General features: G+C 41.0%; 1 protein-coding gene across 1 annotated transcript in view; it reads left to right on the top strand.

Moving 5' to 3' along the window:
* Window positions 1-15,703, top strand: part of SLIT1 (slit guidance ligand 1) — a 580,546-nt gene extending 564,843 nt beyond the window's left edge. Inside the window, exons 34-37 of the mRNA XM_029610174.1 lie at window positions 1,491-1,642; window positions 2,905-3,193; window positions 12,539-12,750; window positions 13,878-15,703. Of these exons, the coding sequence (XP_029466034.1) occupies window positions 1,491-1,642; window positions 2,905-3,193; window positions 12,539-12,750; window positions 13,878-14,116 (892 nt within the window). The 3' untranslated portion in view covers window positions 14,117-15,703. The remainder of the gene's footprint in view (window positions 1-1,490; window positions 1,643-2,904; window positions 3,194-12,538; window positions 12,751-13,877) is intronic.
* The last annotated feature ends 9,344 nt before the right edge of the window (window positions 15,704-25,047 follow it).

The following is a 25,047-nucleotide window of genomic DNA, read 5'->3' on the forward strand; positions in this document are numbered from 1 at the left end:
CTGGAAAAGAGATGGCTGAGAGGGGACATGAAACACGTTTTTAAAATCACAGGTAAATAAAGGATGGTTATTCCCCCTTCATGAACCTAACCACCAGCAGATTCAGAACATATTGCACAATCAAGCTGTGGAGTGTGTTGTCAGAGGACATAATTAAGGCCACTAGCATAGCGGGATCTAAGAGAGGTTTGGACAAAGTCTGTAACCCATTATTATCCAGATAGACTAAAGAAAGCTATTGCTATCCATGAGAGTGAGCAAGAGGAATTAAATCTACTTTATGAGATCTGCCAGGTACTTGTGACCCGGATTGGCCACTGTTGGAGAAAGGACGCTGGGATCAATAGTCAATAGTCTTATGATGTTTCCACCATTGCTGTTTAGCAATTAAACATTCCTGTGTAAACCATGATACTCGCGTCAGAGGTGCAATGTTATCTCATATCTGAAATAATGTATGATTAAACAACTCAACTGAGGTTTCTACATCTTTCTCAATAAATGAAGGTTAGACATGGAAATAGCTAGTCTCAAATCCCATTAAAACTACAGGGTCTCTATAAATTCTTGGTAAAGACAGATTAATATCACCCCTTTAGCACTCAGAACTTGTATACAGTACCTGCAGTAGATGATAACAGTTAGAAACAAACAACAAATCAAGCATAAGCCACATATTATATGTTGGGAAATCAATTAGCTGGGAATACCAAAGACTGCCAATCGATGTTTCTTTACTGCTAAGGGCACTCATCAGCAGGGTTTTAAAATCCTCTATAACAAACAAATTATCCAAAACAAGTCAAAAGCTACTAGAATCTCAGCCATCAAAGCAAGGTTTATTGCATTCTGTCCAGGGGGATGATATAGGAAATACTCAATGTGTGATGTAGCTGCCAGAATGTTATGAAACGTTAGAAATCCTAGTGAAAAATGAAGACAACCCTGCAGGCATGTCAGTCTAGAAGGCTGCAATAGAGAATTTACAATAATAACAAATTCTTGCAGCTGGAACTATCTGGAAGACTGTGATAATAGAATTAACTAGCAACTGACTCTGTCTGGCAGAAATGTCCTGGCGGAAAAGCAGGCACTCACATAACTGGGTCTTTCTGGCAGGCTACGACTCCCCGTGTTCACCAAGTCACTACAGCAGGTTGATGGTGGCAGGGTACTGTCTGGGAAGGCCACAGAGACCCAGGAGGCTGTATCTTCCAGCAACTGTCATGCTAGTATTGATAGCTATTTACAAGTTTTGTAGTTAGATATCAGAAGGAAGGGTTGCTCTCACAGGCTCATCTAATCAAGAGGGTGGAGTATAAAGGAGGAAGGGGACAAAAACTGTCTTGGATAAGAAGCAATATCCTACAAGTGGTCATGCTCTATGGCTGGCAGCTGGCATATATTCTGAGCGGATTGGATGGTTCCATTGGTCCTTTTCTGCTATCATCTACTATGTTACTAAGTATGTTACTGATTTTCTTCTTTAGTGCAGAGACAATCAATGATGGACAATTCCATACAGTGGAACTGGTCACTTTTGACCAAATGGTGAATCTTTCTATTGATGGAGGTGCACCCATGACCATGGATAATTTTGGCAAACACTATACTCTAAATGAGGCCCCACTGTATGTTGGAGGTAAGTTTTGGGATCTTAGACAACTTTAGGTTAGATTGAACTGCTTAGATCATGTACAGAGGGTTGGTAACTTGCTAACAGGCTCTCAGGAACACATATACAGTAGGCGTCAGCACATATCCAGAGTCGTGGCAAGGTTATAACATGCGCATGTTATAAAATAGCCTAGGCTTGCGTTATCTGTGGGCCTAATTTTAAGCTTGTGCATGCCCAGCAGCATAAGTTGGCTTACGTGCGCACAACTACCTGTATTTTATAACAGACGCGCTACCAGCCAAGGACCGGTTTCACCTGTTCATTCACCAGTTTGCCCAGTATTCTGCTAGGTCCTCCCACCCCCCACCGCTGTTTTTTTTAGCCTGTACGCCCCCCCCCCCCCCCCCAGTTACCCCAGACCCCCTCAAAATCCCTCACAAATGCCTGTACATTTTTTTTTAAACTTATACCTCCTCCATAGCAGAAATTACGTGGCACTGGACCTGCGCGCACATCTCTTGGCCCCGCGCCAAAAAAGCCCCACCCATACCATGCCTATACCATACCCCTTTTTATGGCCAACGCAAGATATTCGTGCATTAAGTGTTTGTGCGTGCATCTTGCACATGTCCAAAATCGGGTAGACACGTGCAAGTGCCAGATGGGCACCCATCTCCCGATTTCAGCGTGCATCAAGCTTTTAAAATTCACCTTTAAGTGCGGAAGTGCAAAACTGAATGACGAGGGAAAACTCCATTCCCTTCTTGCCCCAAAAGAACAAATTCCCAACAGAAGTAAGTTTATCATAAAATGATTGGGGCACCCCAAATATTTGACCAGCAAAGGTAGTGGTCTAATAGGATGGTGTTTAGGCCCCATGATCAATGTAGGTAGAACTCTGGATAAAATAATCTTTGGAAAAAGAGTCAGTTGTTTTCAAACAATATTGAAGGTTAATCTTGAACTTCCTTGCCACCTAAAGAATGTGTTAGTTTAAGATAAGAGAGCACTGGAGCAGAAGATAGCAGAAGCCTGAGATTTATTCAGTAGGAAAATTCAGTTCCAAATGCAGCATATTAGAGGTACTTATCATCTGCATATACCTCCACCCGATAAAAAAAAATTATTATAGCTACAGAAACTCACACATCTTAGTCATAAGTATAATCAGAGACACACTCTGTTCACATTGTATAATATCTGCTGAATTATCTGTGTGGCAGAAAAAAATGAATCCCCAGTAAACCTGTGTGTTAATCATTTGATATACCTGTTCTTGGTTCCAGGTATGCCAGTAGATGTGAATTCAGCTGCTTTTCGACTTTGGCAGATCCTCAACGGTACCAGTTTCCATGGCTGCATCCGCAACTTGTATATCAATAACGAGCTGCAGGACTTCACTAAGACCCAGATGAAACCTGGAGTTGTTCCAGGCTGTGAGCCATGTCGCAAACTCTTCTGCCTTCATGGCATCTGTCAGCCCAACACTGCTCATGGCCCTATTTGCCACTGTGAGCTAGGGTGGGAAGGGCCTCATTGTGATCAGCCAGTAAACAACCCATGCCAAGGCCACAAGTAAGTGACTCTCAGATGGCGGATAGTGCAGAATGTTCTAATTCCCTTTGATGATTTTATCTGAAGTTCCAATAGAATCTATAGTACCTGATGAAACTTGAAAAACACATCACTAAAGAATTACCAATTATGCTCAAAACCAAGTTGTCAGATATTTTCAAATTATTTGTTAACTTGCTTTAAACACAGTTCTCTTCTGTCCTTTCCAGTACCAGGATTGTACACTAAACTGAATGACTGAGAAAACCTGATATATCCACCTCAGTAGTCATAAAACAAAACAAAAAAAACAAAAAATAGCGTGGAGAAGTGAAAAAATATATTACAAAGTTACAATAAAACTTTAAAACATGTACTCATTCATATATGCGTCTAACACTCGAAAATCTTGATTTATCCCATTCTTTGGTATTATTTATATAATCATAGCCCTAACAGATTTTCTTATGTAAGTCATTTTATAATGTGAATTTTATTCATTTATTATTTCAAATATTTATATGTGACTCAATAACTACAGATCTGAGCGGCTTACAAAACAACCATTCATCAAAGTAATGCACATGTAACCAGAGGTTAAAATATACAATAAGAGGGTGAAGACATTTTTTTTTACTGACCCGAGTCCTAGGGCTGTAAAAAAACATTACTGTGATGTGGCATGTTTTCCTTTTCTCACACTAAGTATGTGACTACTTAGGGGGAAGAGGGCTGTTGTAGCTCAAATTGAAGGAGACTCTGGAGTTGTGTAACAAGCAGTGGCATAGCCAGAAATGAATTTTTTGTTGAAGGGGGGGGGGGGGCCCCAAGGTTAACATGGGTGGGCAGTTGACATATAAGTCTAGGCCCTACTAGTTGTACTCTTATTGATAAATAATGCCTTATACTGCACCTGACAATGGATTTCTAAGTAGTTTCATCATGAGTGATGCTTTAAAATATTTTAATTCTATTATTCCAAGCACTTAGCTGCATTAAAAATACCTTATTAATCTGTATTTATGTTATATTTATTGCAGTTTATAAATACACCATGTAAAAAGTAAACAAAGAACACTTAACAGAAACATCAGATCCAATCATATAATAAAATATCAATGTATTCTTTTATGAATCATCTTTCCAAAAATGCAGAGAATATAACTACAATAAAACCATAATAATCATCATAACAACTTAAGATTTTCAACAGGTGCAGAGCAGAACTAGGACATACAAAAATAAATATATTCAGTGACAACAAAATAAACTCCCTCCAATGCCAAACATTTTGTGAAGTAAGACAAATCCCTACAAAAAAGTTTTAAAAAAAAAAAGCATCTAGAACCTTGCCATGCCATACTAGAACAGCAGTAACTCTCAGGACTCAAACAGCAGCAACCTTATCTACAAAAAGGCAGCAAAGGCAAGCATTACACCAAGCTCTAGAACACTAATAAACTACCTAGTGGGCAAACAGAACAAGCCGAACTGCTACAAATCTCTACAGAGAAACAACATGCTAGCCAAAATACTGTACCTCTGTTACACATGCACTATGCAGACAGACCCCCTACCCAATACAAAATAAGGGACTACAAATTAGAAACAAACTTGCAGACAAAACCGAAATGAAAAACCTGAGAAACCAGACTCTAAACACTGGATTACTGGAGAAACAGCAAAATACAAATATATAAGAAATGCATTCCGTGATGGCATATTTCAATCATTGAAAGTCAAAATAATTCGTTTTACCTTTGTTGTCTGAAAATATTTTCTAATCAGTTGGTCCCATTGTCTTTGTTCACCTTCTCTGTCTTTTCCTAATTCCTTTTTCAGGGTCTCTTTTATTCTTTCTATTTCTTCGCTCTCCTCTTGTCTTCTTTCCTTCCACCTTCATACACATACGCAGAAGCTCTCTCACAATCACTCTCTTACATACATGATTTCCATCATGTATGCTCTCTCTCACGTATACACAGGCTCCCATTTCCACACTCTGTCTCTCATTCAGGCTCCCACTCTCATCTGCTCTCTCTCGCATGCAGGCTCTCATGCTCATGTGCAGGTTCCCCCTCCCCCCCCCCCACACACACACACACAGGCTCTCACTCTCAAATTCACACACAGGTTCCCATTCCCCTCACAAATACACACAAGTTCTCACTCTTACATTCTGTCTCACACATAGGTTCACATTCCCACAAAAACACACAGGCTCTCACATGCAGGCTCACACAAACATAGGGTCTCACTCTCACAAGTAGGCTGCCACTTCAACAAACATACACTTCCTCACACACACAGGGTATCACTCCCAAATGCTCTCTCTTTCAAACATACATGTGCTTGCTCTCTCTTACATACATGCTCTCATACCCACATGCTCCCCATCCCTCAGACACACACACAGCTTTCCCACTCCCACATGTTGTCTATCATACACATACATTGCCCCCCACCCACCCAGGCAGACTCCCATTCATACCTCTCCCTCAGGAAATCTCCCATTTATACCCCTACCCCACCCCACTACAGGCTTCCCATTCACACACACAGAGGCAGGCTCCCATTCACACCAACATTCCCCTCACAAATACACACAAGTTCTCACTCTTACATTCTGTCTCACACATAGGTTCACATTCACACATACAACCAGGCAGGCGTCCATTCACACCATGCCCCCATTCTCTCACACCCCCCCCCCCCCCCCAAGGCAGGTTTCCATTCACACAAATACACACCCAGGCAGTCTCCCATAGGGAGCAGAAGGGGAAGCCTTTTCTACTTCTCCTCCTCATGTTTTCTCCTTCTCCAAACCGTTGTGATGGCTTCATCGAATGACGGTATATAAAACTCAACAAACAAACAAATAAATAAATAAATGTGCCAGCCTCTGCGTTATACAAAACTCTTGTGGCTAGCAGTTCCTCTATGCTGATCTTCCATGGGGCCGGCACACATGGTAGGGTAGGCGAACCGGCTCTCTCCCGGCAGTATTCTATTCTTGGCTGCTGGTGGGTTGGGGTTCACCAGCAGTCTCTTGGGACTCTTCTTTCTTTGACTGGCGGTGGGACAGGATCCACCAGCAGCCTCCAAGGCCTTTTTTTTGTCCCAGACGCCGGTAAGATGGAAGCCACCAGCAGCCTCGTGGGCCGCCTCCTCTCTTTGATGGCTGCTCTTCTGGCTGTGCATGCCTGGCAGTGCCAGGCCTGTTCACAGGAGCCCTGCGACAGGGCCTCTCTTCTCAGTCTGCCAGGCAATGCTAAGTGGGTGGGCCTGAGCTCAAAGTGGGTGGGCCAGTCCCACCCGTGGCTATGCCACGGGTGACAAGTTTCTTTAAGTGCAGGCAGTGACAGGCTGCAAAGATTAAAAAAAACAACAACAACAACAAGCAGCATTGTTTTACCAGTGCTGGCAGGAAAAGAGAAACTTCGGGGAACGTAGAAGCCTGGGGATGGGGGGAGGTGAAGAACAGCTGTGAGAGGGTTTTTGGGTTTTTTTTGTCTTTTTATCTTCAGTTACAACGGGTGGGCGGGACTGAAGTAGAGTGAGCTGAGGAGGAGCAGAGCTCCAGATTTTGATTGCCATTTTGCTAGGGCAATCCTGCTAAAGCTAGGGCTGATGGGAATTCCATTCTGAGAGATATGCAAATTATCCGCCCCCATTATCATGTGAGAGCTTTAGCACTGGAGAGGAAGGGGGACACAGAGGAGAGCAGATGGCAGAAATACAGAGGTTTGAGGCAAACTTGTTAATGTCTGAATGTTTAAGAGTGAATGAAGCTGTTCTGAGAGTATTTAATCCCAGGAACTCCAGGTAAAGTGCAGGACAGCCAGATTCTTGCAAATAGAACTGGGCCGCGTGTTTTTTCCCCATTTTAATTGAGATAGAACTGCTGAAAGAAGATTATGGCATGAAAGAAAAAGAATTTTAAAACCACATTTTCATTTAATTGTGTACCCTTTATGAGTTACTTACCATAAACTGTCTGGGCTCATTCAGGTGGTTGTTTTAAGCTCCTGCTTAACCCTGAGTTTAGAGAGAGGGATAAGTAAACAGAGAGAGAAAGAAACTGCAGCCAGGTGGCTGGTGGTGATGTTCATTTTATCACGGCGGTCATTTTAAATGAAAGAAAATTCCTGATCAAAAGAAAAGTGCAAGAGGGGATCATGTGAATAACTTCAAGGAAAACCTGCCTAGATTGTGAAAGTACCCGAGGAAAAGTCAGTGAAGTACATAGGACAGCCTGAGAAACTGACATCAAGGACGTTTGTCTTGAGGAGAGACATTAATTGCTATCTCCTAGGCAGGATAGCTTTTGTTAAGAGTCAGCACTGAACATCTGAATAACAGAAACAACAAGAGAAAGGTGTGAGTGAGAAAAGAAAGGGAAGGACAGTGGGCTATTTCATCCTCTGTCTCTGAATAAAATATGTCTATCTGGAACTCACTTCTCTTCTGAGCCACAGAAATTAAGTGCAGAAAGAATGGGGAAAGGACAAAGAGTGAAACAGTGTGTGCAAGAAAACATAAGACTGAATAAGACATTGCTCATTCCCTCTGTTAGCCAGAACAGGGTGCCTTACTTATCTTTTTATTTATTCACTAAGCTAGCACAAGTTCAATTAGATGGCCAGAGACACCACATGTAGCAACATTGATAGTACGTCTTCGGAAGAGGAGACACGATAGAGCAATTAGAGAACACAAGTTTTACGTTATTTAAAGATAGTCAGGAAACCTGCACTACGGACAAGGAGACTGCTGAGAGAACCGAACTATAGACAGCGCACTCAAAGATCCAGAGAGGCCAGAGGCAAAGATTCATCAAGGCTCTACAGCATGAGGAGACTCAGCAAAGCTGGAATCCATTTGGAAGAGCTAAGTGTATACACTCAACACAAACACTAAGGAGTCGATTTTAAAAAGACCACGCGCCTCTCCATGTGCTCGCGGGTTCCCAGCGTGTGCACATGGACGCGCCAATTTTATAACATGTGCGCGCATGGGAGGGGGGGCGAATTTTCAAATATTATGCGTGGTGACGCAATCGGGCCTCCCCCAGTTCCCTCCCAGTCCGCTCCAATTAAGGAACGGACTGGGAGGGAACTTTCCTACCCCACTGCCTAACCTTCCTTCCCTTTCCCCTCTCCACCCCAACCCCTAACCCGTACCTAGCTACCCGAAATTTCTTTTTATCTCTGGAGCAGAAGTAGTTTCCACACACCAACCTCTGTCCTGCCCCTTCCAGACCCCGCCCCCTGGCCTGACCCTTTTTCAGGGCCTGGCACTTATGCACGTATCGGCAGTTACGCGCGTGGCCGGGCCTTTTAGAAAACGTGCGCAGTGCAGGCAGGGCCCGGCCACATGCGTAACTGCCGGTATTTGTGCATGTGGCCCTTTGAAAATTAGGGCTTAAGTGTCTAGCTAGACTGAACAAGGAAGCAAGAGATACACACAATGAAAGCAAAGGAGAAAGGAGACAAAGCCTCAGTGTTAAAGGACTCAGACAAACTTAAGAAACAGTAAGAAAGAAAGGAACTTGTACAAAAGACCTACTTACCTTTATCCGCTGCAAAGAAATACACCGGAACACCTGTGAAGTGGAGCATAAGAAAAGAATCAGTCTCTTTTAAACAAACATCTGCTTTACATACACATTATTTCAAATGGAACAAACCTTATTACTCAGAGATATAAAAATATATACATCTACTTATCTGATGAGAGTTCCATATTAGCAGGTACCGGTACCAGGCAGGGAATAAGATTTCTAGGAGGAAAAGAGATGGGGAAAAAGGTTCTTTAATGTTATTCACTATTATAAAACAGCACTTTCTACTTCGAATGTTATTTTCAAAAGTTCACAAGAAGTTGAATTGCTGATTTACACTACTTGCTTGATGAACAAAATGGCTAAATAAACTGTTTTCATTAATTTAACATTGATTTTATCTAGCATTATACTTTTAAATACCCTGCCTTCCCTCTTTTACCCCGGGAAACTCATTGGGTGGGTTTCAGTCCCCTTGGTTACACTTCTTGGAAGACCCAACAGGAAGGAGGGCAAATTTTCCTCTCGTAGCCCTTCTTTTGTGGATCTAGTGGCCCCCAGAGTAACAACAGAAACTCCATATTCCAATAGCCACCTTAGCAGGAGAGATCACTGCCCAAAAAGTAGCGGGGGTACAGGCATAAAATGGAATAAAACAACTCACAGCTCAAAAGATACACATGATTATGGCCTCAGGGCTCTGAATAATTCAGTCAATATCAGAAAAAGGAACAAAAAGCTCTGTAACAGCTTTTTGAAGCAGCGCGTTCATTAATTCAGGAGCGGCTACCGAAAAGGATCTCTCACGAGTCCCTACAAGTCGTGCAATGCGCGGTGAGAGGAACTCCAGGAGCCCTGACTGTCAGGACCTCAGTGCTCTAAGGTGGATTGTGGCTATGAGGCATTGTGCTCATCCATGGCAGAGCCTCCATCCTAGTCATTTCAAAGACTAAGCAGGCCACCGTGTACCGGACTCTCATCTCAACAGGCAGCCAATGCAAATTCCATAAGGTTGGCGAAATGTATGCTCTCTTCTTCAATTTAGTTATGAACCAGGTGGTAGAGTTTTGCAGCAGCTGAAGGGTACACAAAGCATGCAAAAAAAATCTTATTGTTTTGTAAAAAAAAAAAAAAAAAAAGCATAACAATCTCTATGTTTGTCACTTTTTCAAACTTCAGCAGGAAAAAAGCATACCATCAACACATACCACAAGATTGTGCCATATAACAAACTGCCCACTAAAAAAAAATTTAATTCCAAAAACATTGCAGCTTTCAAAAACACTGAAAACACTTATCATGAGGTAAACCAAAACTGTGGATAATATAAAAACTCTCTCGGACTTCCCTACACAAATACCCGCTTCCAAGGTTTCACCACTCATCTAACTTTACCACTTCTTTCTATAGGAAAAGCCATGGTTCTTAAGACGTCGTCGTCCACAAAGTTTTTTGTCACTTTATGGCATATTTTTTTCACTTGTCTACAGTATATTTTTTGGGTTTCAATGCCAGAATTATACATTTATTTAGTGGACAGCTACAGTGTAGTTTAGCGCTTCTGCCTTTGTGGTTTAAGGGTAGGGAAACAGCGAGGTAAGTCAGAGGCCTGTAAGTAAGTTTTGGGATGCAGGGACCTGTCTAATACAGGACATGTCCCCTTCCACTTCACTTTACGATTCTTAGTTCAGGAAAAGACAACATGTTCTCCTCAAAATTAGACTAATTAATTAATTAATTAACTAATAATTAATTAGTTAATTGTAAACCGGACTAAAAACTTGGCTTTTCAAAAAAGCATTTCCAAGCCTTGAATAAAACCTCCTCTCACTAGCACTAACTCGTATGCAATAACGGAATGTAAACACGAATCAACCAACCTCAAACCCTCTCTCACTAATTCCTGCTGAATATATATCATACTATTACCATTCACAACTGTGTCATATTTATTCATTTGATTACCTATGTACCGTTTCATAGTCTTATTTTTTCACTTGCTATTCTAATGTATCAATAGGCTGAAATGTAAATATTGTACTGTTCAATTTCGCCCCTTCCATCCCAAGTTTATTTTCCTTGTTTTATTGTAACTTTCCCTCTCCCTTTTTCTGATTCACTGTATTTAAAGTTCAAGGTTCTTATTGAAAATATTGTTTTTTACGTTATGTTATGCTTTACACTCCTTGTTATTTGTAAACCGGGTTGATGTGATGCCTATCATGAAACTCGGTATAACAAAAACAATAAATAAATTAAATAAATAAATGTGCCATACGAACGTCAGTATATTAAAAGTTGTTAAATAAATAAATAAATAGACTTATATTTATCATATTTGGCAGTATTTAGCATATAGAAGATAAAAATTCATGTCTCTAACATCCTGACCACTAAGCACCAGTTTATCCTACATTACTCCCATTCTATTATTATGATTCCTTATAAGCACCATGACTATTATTATTGTTGCATTATTCCTACCTCATGTTGATGTCATCATTGGTGGTCATATATGTCATACAGCTAAAGCCTGCATAGTAGCCTGATAGGCTTAAGCAGAGAGAAGCTCCATTGTTGGCTCATCCTGCTTAAGAAGGGGGAAATGTAAGGAGATATCCCATGTTTAACCACTGAAAACACCAAATATGAATAATAACTGCCAAAGAGGGATGCGGACAGGTAGGCTGACAGGCCAAAAAACACTGTCACAGCTAAAGAAAAGAAACTTTGCCCAGATGAGAACTTTAAAGCAGAACTGAAGGATATTTATCAAGATCTGCCTGTTTGTAAGCACCTGTGTAAATAAAACCAAGGGAGAGGGACAATGCAGCAACTTAGGTTCATAAACAGAATTCATGTACTGGCCAAGGAAAGGTCAGAGGGATACCCACCCTTGGATGAAGGGGGGAGTATTCTGAAATGGAGAAAACACCGACACTGGCATACAGCTTGGCACACAGGACCACCTCCTGAAGAAAAGGGGAGGGGGGGGGAATGCGGCAAAGACCCCCCACCCACTACATGAATATGCATGAGCTTATGCATATTTATCAGCTGGAAAATATAAGACGGAGGGGGCAAATAAGGAGAAAAAAGGATTGGACTCGAAGCAGCCCCAGCACCTCCTGCTATTGAAGAGGGAGAATGTAGGCATGGCCAGGAGACCAGAGAGAGGAGACGCCCTGCCTAGGCTCAGATGGTAGCACAGGTCTGAGGCAGTGAGGAGCCAAGAGCAGCCCGGCAGCTTTACCAGTACCAGACCCGGAAGCAAGCCCTCAGAAAGCACAGAGGTTCTGCCAGTACCAGTCCTGGAAGCAAGCCTCCTTCACAGATGATTCTTTAGACCTCCAGCCAGAGCCTGCTTCAGAGGTAAACAGAGGGAAATCACCTGAAGTTGGGGCCAGGGGTAAGTAAGTTAGCCATAAGTATTAATATATTAGGCAGGCTAAGGTTTTTGGCATTTGTGAAACCACCCATGGTACAGAAATTTCTTTAGGGTAAACTGGTGCTTAGTGGCCAGGATGTTAGAGATAGGAATTATCTTCTAAATGCTAAAACCTGCCAAACCTGACAAATGAAAGTCTAATTCGGAGGCGATCACATTGTCTTTTCCTGAACCTAATATTGTGATGTGAAGTGGGAGGGGAACTGGAAAGTGTCCTGTAGCAGACAGGTCCCTGCACCCCTAAACTTACTTACAGGTCCATGGTCCATGGCTTCTGAATAAGGGTCTAATGGAATAACAAGAAGGTTAATCAAATGTGATTGCATGGGTTCAAGTCATGTCATCTCTTTTGCAGATGTGTCTATGGGACATGCATGCCACTTGACCCATTGTCCTATAGCTGCCAGTGCCAGGATGGGTACAAGGGAGCCTTGTGTAACCAAGAGGGAGAGCTCTATAATCCCTGCAAGAACCTGCAGTGCCAACAGGGACGCTGCCAGATCTCGGACTTAGGTGAGGCATATTGTGAGTGCAACAGCGGCTTCACGGGAGATCTTTGCAATCAAGGTGAGGAAGAGTTTATATTTATTTATTAACAATCATTTCTATACCACAGTATCACAAAGGTCAATGTGGTTTACAAACCAATAGGTGCATACATAAAAATCGCTAGAACTAACAATACGACACAGATATCACTGTAGTAACCATACTGTCTGTGCAATCACTGGTTGAACATGCCAACAAATTATCCAGATCTATTTTCCCCAAAGTATCTTTGGAACAGCCATGTTTGTAATGATTTTTTAAATCTCAGTTCTTAATTTCTCCGGCTAACCATTCCATAGTATCAGGCCATCTACAGAGAACACTCGGTCTCTAATCTCACCAAGATGTGTCAATTTGATTGAATTATATGCCTATAATTACTTTTGTCAAAATTTTCCTTTAATCTTAAACATAAGAACTCCCAAACTATGAGACTAAAGAGTGGGAAGGACTCCTGATACAATTTAGGTATTCATCATAGTAGGAAGTTAAAACAATCCTGCACACTGTGCTATCAAAAGTGAGGCATCAGATTGTAAGGTTTCCTGCCCTAACAGTCACAAAGCACACTTAGGGCCTTATTTAACGAAGTATGGTTTTCATAGGCACAGAATGGGAAAAAGTCCTTTTGGAATAAGGCCCGATGCATTGCAGACCCACTCACTGATCAGAAGATTGCTTTGCTAGTATAAATCCAAATGCGAAAGGGTTGAGTTCATACTGCACTGTGGGCTTGGGTGCATTAGGGAACAGCTTGTGATAGAGATTGAATAGCTTATACTTCCACCCTTCAAAATCAACACCACAGTATTTTAACTTAGAAGATTGAAAGCTAATTAGAATAAACTTCCTCCACCTGGGGGTATAGCACTAAAATTATGGCACTATACACTCTTCACAAGAGTGCAGCACCAGCCTTTAGGAGTCAAAGGTTCAGCCCTGAAATTCTTCCCTACCACTACCTCTCTCTCTTTCTTCTCGGTAAACTGCAAACTTTTTACGCTAGCATTCTCTGATATGTGCAGAGTTGTATAATGCAGGAGTGCTTTGGCCATCCTAATTTAAGCTACAGTATGGTAGCACCACAGAGTGAAATCCTGAACTAGTTAAGACACCGTAATCTTCCTTGTCTGTCTTCCTTTCAGAGTCTGAATGTCGTGGAGACCCTGTCAGGGATTACCATCAGATTCAGAAGGGCTATGCCATCTGTCAGACCACGCGCACTGTCTCGTGGGTGGAATGCCGGGGATCCTGCTATAGCCAGGGCTGTTGCACAGGACTACGGATGAAGCGCAGGAAGTACCTGTTTGAATGCAGTGATGGGTCTTCCTTTGCAGAGGAAGTAGAGAAAGCCATCAAGTGTGGATGCGCGCAGTGCATGTAACACCAAAGTGAAGGACACCCAGCAAGCAAACACAAAGATAAACTGCAAGGACAGACAGGAGGATATATCGGACAGCGATGTCTGCAAACCTGGACATTACGTACTTTTCAGATGTGTGAACATCTTGATGTCTTGTGGCTTATATATGTCAAACAGTACCTACTGCAGTGCTACATTGGGAGACACGCACACATACTGACTGGAATGTTGTATAGTGCTGTAATCATTGGAAAAAGGTATAGAGAAGGTATATATTGCATCTAGAGGGTAAAATATGTGTAGATAGAGAAATTTTTTTTTTAAATGCAGATACACAAAATGTATTTATACGCAATGTGGATAGCTTTTGATGGAATAAGCGCAAAGGATTTTTGTTTGTGTGAGTGAGACATTTTTCTTATCCAAGAACAGTATTGTAAAATGTGTATTTCAGATTACGCTACCAGTGTCTTTTCTGCTTTTCTTCCAGGATAAGACTGTAAATGAATAGAGTCTTTACATCAATATCAGTTTCCCATTTCTAGCAGTAGTAGAGCAATTCATTATAGGGACATAGTAACTGTATGTGGGATGGAAGCAGAGACTTAGATCCTACTATTTCTTTGCATCAAGGTATGTATTTTATCCTTAGAAAGAGAAAAGTGAATATAGAGAAGGAAAATGCAACAAAGTAGAATAGCAGAAAAAAAAATGTGCCAGAGTGCGACGAGGGAGCTAGATTTACTTGTCTTATTGGGTTACCTCCAGCAATGGAGTCATATACATTTGAACATGTTTTTAAGCTCTTTGAGGCTGATTTCTAAGTATTTAGCTGGCCAGCCATGGGAATTAGGCTCCTAAATTGGCATTTTTGAAAAATGACTATGGTTCAATGCTTAAATTTAGACACCTAAAAAGTGGGTGGCTACAAGGCAGAGTTAAGGCAGAGTTAGAGCAGGGGGAAAGAAACGATCGCTTAGCACTGCTTTTCTCCACTAGGCATCTAACTGAGGAGCCTAAATCTAGGCAAAGAACAGCAGGCCTGGATTTAGGATTCTGAATTTAGGTGAATTTTCAGTTGAAAGCTTAGGCCCCCCCCCCCTATGACTGAAAATAGAATCTGAATTAGGTGCCTAACATAGCAGCCTAAATTTAGGGGCTCAGCTTCTAGACCCACCAGAATACAATCCAGCATAAATCTGAGTAACAGTTAAAAGACATACATTAAATCCTGAGTTCATATATTACTTTGCTATCATTTGTTGCTTTGAGACAAAAGGAAATCTTTGTTGTTGGAGAAAAAAATGATTTAAATCCTCCTGATAATTATCAGTTTAGTCAAAATAATATGCACTCTACTTTAAAGTATTAATTCTCAACCACAATTTACCCTAGAAGTTATCAGAAATGTTCAGCTTTCCCTTCAAAGCATTTATAAGGGTTCTTTTTCCTCTCCGAGTGATTTCAAAGATCAGTTCACACCAAAATGGCATCTTGGGGCCGCCTCCTTCTGAGAAGCAATAGTGGATTGTGCTGCATGGAATAAAATGATTGACCAGTTTCTTAATATTAATATAAAGTCTTTTATTTTCCCCAAATCTTAATAAACAGAGTAGTAATATTAGAAAGACCTGGAAACCAATGATAGGTAAATTTAAAATTTTTAACAAACATTCATTTAGCAAATCTGGATATATTATGCATTTGTGGGCGGTGGTGGGGAGATGGGAAGGGATTAATATAGTAGCACTTATTTTTAGGAAAAGAGCACAATTTGTATGAGCCAGTTACTTCAACATTCTCATTTTGAAAGGGATTTTGAAGCGGTTACTGTTAGTCCAGTCGAATACCTAGAAATAAAGTTTGACAAATAAGTTGTAGGCGATAAACTTTTATTGAACAAGAAAGTATCACCTACAACTTATTTGCTGTCTTGTTTGTATTTAGCTCACCTGAAGCCCAGGCCACAAGGTTTTTTTTTGTTTCATTCTGCACCTTAGCCATTTTGAAATGTGCCCCTTTTCATATTCAAGTTGTGTCGGGCTCTGCTTTTTCATGCATCACCATTTCCAGGCATAAGTCACATGCTGTTTTGTGGCCCTCTTAAAAGAATCCAGAAAAGCTGAGATCCTGGAATTGCAAGCACTCTGTGCTTGACTTTGAACAGACAAATCATTATTGTCTTTTTACTCTGTTTATCTTTTGTGTACAGCAAGCAGAAAGGTTTTAACATAATGAATGCTTGTAAAAGAAATCTGTGAACACTGAAAAGGGTACTGTATCCGAGGGTCTCTTGGCATTATTATAGCTAAACCAGTAGAACTTCCAAGAGGCCTAGTTCTTTGTTCATAGATTTGTTCTGCTCATTATAAAGTGAATAGAAAAACAGTCTTTCATCCAATTGGCTGAAGAGCTTATACAACCATTTTGACATCTTACCTAACCAATGACAAGGCAGCTTTTGCACTGCTCGATGACATCAACAAAGAACGGTAAAAGCTTACAAATCTTGGTGGTAGACAAAATGATCAGTATTTTATGATCACGTGAAGAAAGTGGGAAACAGGTGATAATACATAAAAGGGATAATAATTGCAATGATATCTCAAATCACCATCACCACTTCCTTTACCACTCATTGCTTAATTTTAGATGATAACAATATACCTTTGTTTTGGTTAACTGTCATCCTTTTCTTATTTACCTGTGGCAATTGTACTGCTTGAAAAAGCTTTTCTAGAACCACTAGAATAGATCCCATTTAAACAAAATATTTTGGCTGCATGTTATTTTGACAGTTGAGTTGAAAGAAAAAAAATGGCCAGTAAGGTTTGCGATTACAGTATTGATACCACAAGTTTAAACTGCAAGAGAATGCCTGCGATGTTCTCAGGAGTCTCATTAGAAAGAGTTAAAACTGATGTGCTAGGGGTATGCAGGGAAAAAAAACATCTATGGTTCAATTTCTTTTTCAGTTCAGTTTCCTGTTTGGTTTGGATCAGATCAGGAGCTCATCAATTTAATTTGCTCCCATTAAAGCTAATGAGGAAAGCAATGCATCCTATTTTTGACTCTAACATGGGGGGGGGGATTTCATCCCAGTCCTATGAAACTTGCTGGTAACAGCACCCCCAAAAGCGTGACATGAATACCTACAGCACCAAAAGAGAGGTAAAAGAGGAGAAACAGTGGAGTGGCAGGCATCAACAGAGGGGCAATGGGTACCAACAGTGACATGAATAGCCCAAGGCAGCAAAAGAGGGGCAAAGGACCCCAGCAACAGTGACATCAATAAGCCAGGCAGTAAGTAGTATGGCAGAAAGAAGAGGGGCATGAATACCCCAAAACACCAAGTGAGGGATAAGGAAGCAAACACAATTACATTAACACTCCGAGCCACAGAATAAAGAGTAAAGCAGCAAGAAGTGTGGCAACAACACAGCAGGACTCTGAATCAGAAGAGCAGCAGGGTCAGGCAGCAGCAGTAAGAAAGGAGATATGATCCTAAGGCATCTAGAGAGGGGCAGGGTAGGAGAGGGATTTCTTCTAATGTTCTTTGATTTGTTCTTGGAGCCAAAATATCCCAGTGGAACCAAGAGAGTGGCATGGCAGCAAGAGTGCCAACAGCAGAGCAGATGGCTGCACCAGGAGAGAGGCAAGGTGGGAAAGTAAATTCTGGACAAAATTGGCAAGGTTCGGCCAGACTGCGATTTTGTGTGCCCAGGATTCCAATGGGTCTGAGTCCATGATAGTGATGAACTCGCCAATACACTGCATGACTGAAATTTGCAGAGGGGTTTCCTTTATTGGGCTGAGTATACAGGTCTCTATTGCCAAGTGCTGTAGCTGTGGCCTGTCACAAAAGAGCCCATTCTTTGGTGGGTGGGGGTAGATATGGCTAATAAAGGTGGGAAAGGATGTAGTAGTTTTCAGGTTCTGCTGACGCTGACAGCACTGCATAGAGACTGAGCCTACTCTTTCCTCCACTGCATCCCCACTGCCCTTATCCACCAGTTTCTCCTTCCTCCATACCAGAGTGCCAGACTGGAGGTCATACTCCTTTTCACCCATGTCACGCAGGTTGACCTGCTTGTAAGGATCCAGCTGGGCAAGGGGGTGGAGCCAATTTTGCTGTTGCAGCTACAATGAGTCCACAAGCACCAACATCTCTGGTGCCAGTCCCTATTCCTGCCAGAAACCCTGTAACTTCTTCTCCAGGATAAAGATTATGGAGATGACCTTACCCAGGATGGCTGTTGATGAACTCAGATCCTCCACGGCATTCTTGAAAGGCTTCATGACTTGTACTGCTTGCGTCATATGTACATAACCAATCCTGATGCCCCGGGGCCATCCACATTGATCTGTGTCTCCACAGGTAGTTCATGAAAGAGTGTCTGTTGTTCCACTAATCTCTACATCATCAGATACATGGAATTCTATCTGGTGCCTACATCTTGAATAAGCTGCTTCCTGCTATTAATGGACCTGCTGGCCATCCTTCATACTCCAGTTAAAATGCCCTGCTATTTTCCTGCAGATCTCTTGCTTCCTGCTATTAATGGACCTGCTGGCCACCCTTCATACTCCAGTTAAAATGCCCTGCTACTTTCCTGCAGATCTCTATCAGTTCACACAGGTCAAAGCTGCCTACTTCTTTGGCTTCTAGCTCCAAGGAGCCCCTTACTGCCAGGTGAAGCCAGTGTACAAATACTGGATTCCCTGCTATCCCCCATTGCTCACTGCCCTAATCATGTTTCTGCCCTATCTATAACAAAAAAAAAACAACCCAGGAACAGTCATCTGTTTCCAGTCTAGCCATAAGCCTTCCATTAGTCCTCCTTATTGCAGCTAAGATATGGCTGAGATAGATTCTGGCCAGTCTTGGTGTGCAGCACAACCTACCTGTACCCTGCTGTTGTGGTCCCAATAGAGCTTTTGTTTGAAACTGCCTTATCTAGCTGCCACCAGTGTGCCATCAGGGAGAGATAAACATGCATAGTGATCTGGCTGGTCCAGATGTTGCTAGTGAAATGGATTCTACTCCCTTTTAACTTGGACAGCTTTGATTGTGTCTGGGTACAGACCTGAGTGTAGAGAGTCGGGGTCACCCATCTACTAAATGTTGCCCTGGAGGGAACATTTGTAATTTGGGCCTAAGATGTTCAGTAGCTACTTAAATCCCGTGTTCTCAACCTTATGTAGGGGATAATCAACCAGGGCAATCATTTATCTAATGGTCCATGTCACCACCTTCAATGGTGCCTGCCTCTTGCCCTAGCACAATTCAGAACACCACTTTATCTGCTCCATGATTGCTTGCTACTGATGTGGTGGTAGATACTACTGGCATGCCACCTCATCAGGGGAAGGGGGTAGAGGAGTCAACTTAGGAGGCAGGTTTCTCTCCTCTTGCTTTGAGAGGAAGACAGGATCCACAGTCTAGTACTGGCCTCTTCTAAAACCAACCCTTGCAAGTGTTATCTTTAAAAATGATGGAGCATACCATTGTTTGAAAAAGAGCCCACTATCTTTCTTCTGCTGATGGCCTTTTAACGTGAATGCATTCTACAAAATGCTAATACCTCTGATGTCTTAAGAGGCACTTAGGGATGACAAAAAGCCATAGCAGAGAGACTAAATGAATTCTTTGCTTCGATATTCACTAAGGAAGATGTAAAAGATATACCCATACAAACCAAAAAGCAGAAACCCCTGCAAAATCAACCAAAAAGCCAAGAATCAAGGGGAAACATCCAAAATTAATATACGTACATAAATTGTGTGGAACTCAGCATCAGAATAAAAGGTACTTTCTTTTTACATCTACCACTTCTCGCCGTCAACATTGATACACTGTTAAGAGGAGTCACAGGTTTGTAAACTAATGTACAGTCTTTGGACAGACATTTGATTGAATTATATCTCATGTTTAATTCAGTCCAGTTATTATTCCTGAAGCAGGTGGCCGCATCTGCTGAAACATGAGCTCAGTCGGGTTCCTTGTTCCTCTGGAATTAGTTGTGAGGTTGTAAATGGCGCATCCATATTAGTGAGTGTATTTTTTACATTTTTTAGATTTTTTTTTTCTTTTCTTAGAGTTTAAAAGTATATTAGTAGTTACTTTAGTAGAGAAATGTCTAGGGCATAGCCCACATGCAATATTTCCAATAAAGTAATTTTTTTAATAAGAGTTTAGAAACCTGCATTTGAATGACATTGAAGGTGTATACCACTGATACCACTTGAGGCCCTTTGCGTGGCAAGAGGCGGTGGATATACAAAGAAAACACCATTTTCTGATGCCAAGTTCCACACAATTTATGTAAGTATATTAATTTTGGATGTTTCCCCCTCATTCTTGATTTTTTGAGAGATATACCCATGCCAGAAATGATATTCAAAGGAGATGATTCAGAAGAAGTGAAACAAATCTCAGTAAACCTGGAAGATGTACTAGGGCAAATTGAAAAACTAAAGAGTAGCAAATCACCTGGACCAGATGGTATACATTCTAGAATACTGAAAGAACTGAGAAATTAAAACTGTGGACCTGCTATTGGAGATATATAAACTATCAATAACATTATCTATGGTACCTGAAGACTGGATGGTTGCCAATATAATGCCAATTTATATTGGCATTATATTGATTATTATTGATTTATATTGGCATTCCTTGATCCCTTTTCAAATTTTGAAAAGGGATCAAGGAATGATCCAGGAAACTACAGACCAGTGTCTCTGACATATGTGTCAGGCAAAATGGTAGAAACTATCATAAAGAACAAATTTGCTGAACATATAGATAAGCTTAGTTTAATGGGGAAAAGCCAACAAGGATTTAGTCAAGGGAAGTCTTGCCTAATAAATTTGCTATATTTTTTGAGGGCATAAATAAACATGTATTTATTTATTTATTTAAATTATTTCTATACCATTTTTGCAATTATATAATTGATCAAAGCAGTTTACATAGCCAACAATAAAATAATAACAAACCCTCTCATAACACTGGTACTATACTGGAAGGATCCAGCAAATAAAATGAAATGAACCCTTCAACCAGACCTCATACACTTTAAACCGTGCTTAAATGCACAGGATGAATACCACATATTTTGAAAAGCTTATGTGCAGAGTGGTTCTAATCATTGGTCATTGGTTGTTAGGTTCGATAACATTACTTATTTTTCATATTTTTTTTCTTTTTGTTTTTTATAACATATTTTCTTTATACTGTGGAAAGTACTTATCTTAAAAGATGCTATTTTGCAAGCAGTACTTATCTTAAATGTTTACAGCTGAATGTCTTGAAACTTTAGACCGGAACGCCGGAGTGAAAGAAACAACTACGCCCGACGCGGCTCGCGTTTCTTTTTTTTGCTTCTTCAGGGGCTCTTAGTGAGTTGTATCAATTATATAAACTTATATCTCCCAACTTCCACAGTCTGCAAATCAGCTGTTATAATAATAACAATAAAATAATAGCAACTAAAAAGATAAAAATTAATTACAAAAATAAAATGCACTGATTAATTCCAATCTTTGTTAGAATAAAAAATAAATATCTAAAAAATCAGGCAAAAATAAAATAAAAGAAACAAAAAATAATAAAGTTGGAGAGAAATACAATTCGTTTCAAATCCCTTTGTTAAACTTACTGGTTCTTTATAAACTAGAAAAAAAAACCTAATATAGTTTACTTAACTCAAGTACAGAGAGAAAGCAAAGAGTATGAAAAACCTGGAAGAATTTATAATGTGAGATGCCTGTTCCAATATGGGGCCTCATTTTCTAAAGTATCACAGGCCTGCGATACTTTAGGGAATGAGGGGCGGGGGGCCGAAACGGGGGGCAGGCCTGTGCTAGCCAGCAGCGATCGCACCATCGCGGTGCGATCGCTGCCGGTTTCGCACCCAATAGCACCACCATAGAAGGTGTAGCTATTGGGCGCAAACTCGGACGCGAAAAGGGCCTTACCTTTTCGTCGTCCGTGGCGTCTTCGCGGAGTCGGCCCCGGTGACGCCCCGACTCCTCCTCTTCCGGGGCCGACTCCGCCCCTATTATGGTATCGCACGTGATAAGGGACATTTCGCTTGCGAAACGTCCCTTATCGCGTGCGATCCGATTAGAAAATGAGGCCCATGGTATGGATAAATGACCTATTAGCCTGTAGATCCAAATGCCTCTTAAAAAAGATGTGTTTTTAATGATTTTTTAAATTCTTTATGGTTTGATATTTGTCTTAAGGTGTTTGTGGTGAAAACATGGTGAAAACATGTGGATAAAGGTGAACCAGTTAATATAGTGTATCTGAATTTCCAGAAAGCATTTGACAAAATCCCTCACGAAACACTTCTTAGGAAATTAAAAAGTCATGGGAGAGAGGACAGTGTCCTATTGTGGATTGCCAACTGGTTAAGATAGAAAACAGAGAGTAGGGTTAAATGGTAAATTTTCCCAATGGAGAAAGATGAATAGTGGAGTGCTCCAGGGATCTGTTCTAGGACTACTGCTTTTTAATATATTTATAAACAACCTGGAAATGGGAACAATAAGTGAGGTGAACAAATTTGCAAATGACACAAAATTATTCAAAGTTGTTAAATCACAAGAGGATTGTGCCAAATTTCAAGAGTCCATTGCAAGACTGGGCATGCAAATGGCAAATTAAATTTAATGTGGACAAGTAAAAGTGATGCTCTTCGGGAAGAGTAGCACAAATTATAGCTACACAGTGCAAGGATCCACATTAGGAATCACCATTCAGGAAACGGATTTAGGTGTCATCGCTGATAAAACATTGAAATCCGCTGCTTAGTGTACAGCAGCAGCCAAGAAAGCAAGTAGAATACTAGGAATTATTAGGAAAGGAATGGAGAATAAAACAGAGAATATCATAATGCCTCTGTATCGCTCCATGGTGTGACCTCATCTTGAGTATTGTGTTCAGTTCTGGTCACCACATCTCAAAAAAGATGTAGCAGAATTAGAAAAGGTACAGAACACGATGACCAAAATGATAAAGGTGATGGAACAATTCCCCTGTGAAGAAAGGCTAAAGAGGTTAGGACTCTTCAGCTTGGAGAAGAGATGGCTGAGGGGGAGATATGATAGAGGTCTATAAAATAATGAGTGGAATGGAACGAGTAAACATAAATCAGTTGTTTACTCTTTCGAAAAGTACAAAGACCAGTGTATACACAACAAAGTTTCTAGGTAATACATTTAAAACAAATGAGAAAATATTTTTTTTACTCAATGCATAATTAAACTCTGGAATTCATTGCCAGAGGATGTGGTGAAAGCTTTTAGCTTATGTAGCTGCATTTAAAAAAGGTTTGGATATGTTCCTGCAGGAAAAGACCATTAACCATTATTAAGCTAGATTTATAGAAATCCACTGCTTATTCTTAGGATAAGCAGCTTGGAATCTACCCCTTGGGATCCTGCCAGGTACTTTAACCTGGCTTGGCCACTATTGGAAACAGGATACTGGGCTTGATGGACCTTTGGTCTGACCCAGTATGGCAAGTCTTATGTTCTGGGATTCCCTCTCTGGATTCTTAGGTGCTGCTGCTAGGGCTGAGGTTAAGGGTGGACCAGGAGATAAAAGGCCAAGGGTGTCTCTCATGCTTTCAATTGCCTGCTGTTTCGGGGGAGGGGGGTGATCTTGGCTCTGATAGGATATCTTACTGTTTTTGTGGCTCTACTATCTATCTGCTGCGGACATCATGCTTGTAACTAGGTTCTCCAATCCCTCCTCAGCTGCTAGACTTTCAAGATCCCCTTCCTCTAGATCTTCAGATCACTTATGTCGCTCATCTGAATCAGTAGGTTCTGCACAAATCTGTTATACACATTGGTCAGAACTGAACAGAGAACACTGTGCTGTTTTTTTCTGCAGCTCTCCTCATGCATCCCCCCTACTGCTGCTAGCACTTTTCACTGGGAGCAGGTTGCTGCTGTTGCAATTTCTTGACCACCCCTGCATCTCTAGCTAGTTTCCTTTGTTCAAAAAAAATCACTTTTCAACTTGATAGGAGGGCTCTTGGTCCTTCTCCTATGCCTCTCATCATCATGATAACTGTTACTGCTCTATCTGAAAGAACAAACTTTCCTTATTCTCTCCCATTGACAAGTCTGCCTCTTGATGCTAGTGACATGATGGGATTTATTAAAACAGATTACGAGTGGGTAGGGGCTTTTAATATTACAATGTATATGCACCCTGGTGTGAACACACACAGGCAGCAAACCAGTCACTTATATCACAGAGTACCGTGTACTGATGAGGTTTGCTGAGTCTGGCTAAGTTTGGACTTAGCTGGACAAACAGTGGGATTTGAAAATCCCACTGTACTGATCAGCCTGAGAAAGCCAGATAACTTTTTGTCCAGCTAAAAGGTTATCCAGGGCAATATTGTCAGTTATCTGGCTAAATTAACCAGATAAATGCTGATTTTCAGCATAATCTGGTTAACATAGTCAAATAACTTTAGGATAGCTCTTTAACAGTCCTAAAGTTAGCGCAATAAACTTATCTAACAAACATAGCTGGGTATATTCAGCTGTGTACCTGTGCCAAATAAATTTATCCAGATAACTTTGCTAGCTTCCCTGCAGCTGAATATGGATGTCTAAGAAAATAAAAGTCAAATTTAGTGCACAAGTCACACACACAAAAATTAGTACACTGTCACATGGATTCTTTTACACAGAAAGCAGGAAGCTTCCTCCAAGTCATTGCAGTTCACAGACACTCCATTGCAAGAAACAGACAATCTCTCTATCTATATCTTTCCTGCAGCCATTGGCACAGTGTCAGCTGTAGTGGAAGTGTTACCCTGATGATACATACTGTAACCCTCTCACAGATATATCAGACCTTCTCCTGTTACTAGGTAGTACCTGAAACCATAGCTAGGCATAGTGTCAGAGAGTGACTA

Source organism: Rhinatrema bivittatum, chromosome 7 (assembly GCF_901001135.1).
Source record: "Rhinatrema bivittatum chromosome 7, aRhiBiv1.1, whole genome shotgun sequence".
NCBI classification, from domain to species: domain Eukaryota; kingdom Metazoa; phylum Chordata; class Amphibia; order Gymnophiona; family Rhinatrematidae; genus Rhinatrema; species Rhinatrema bivittatum.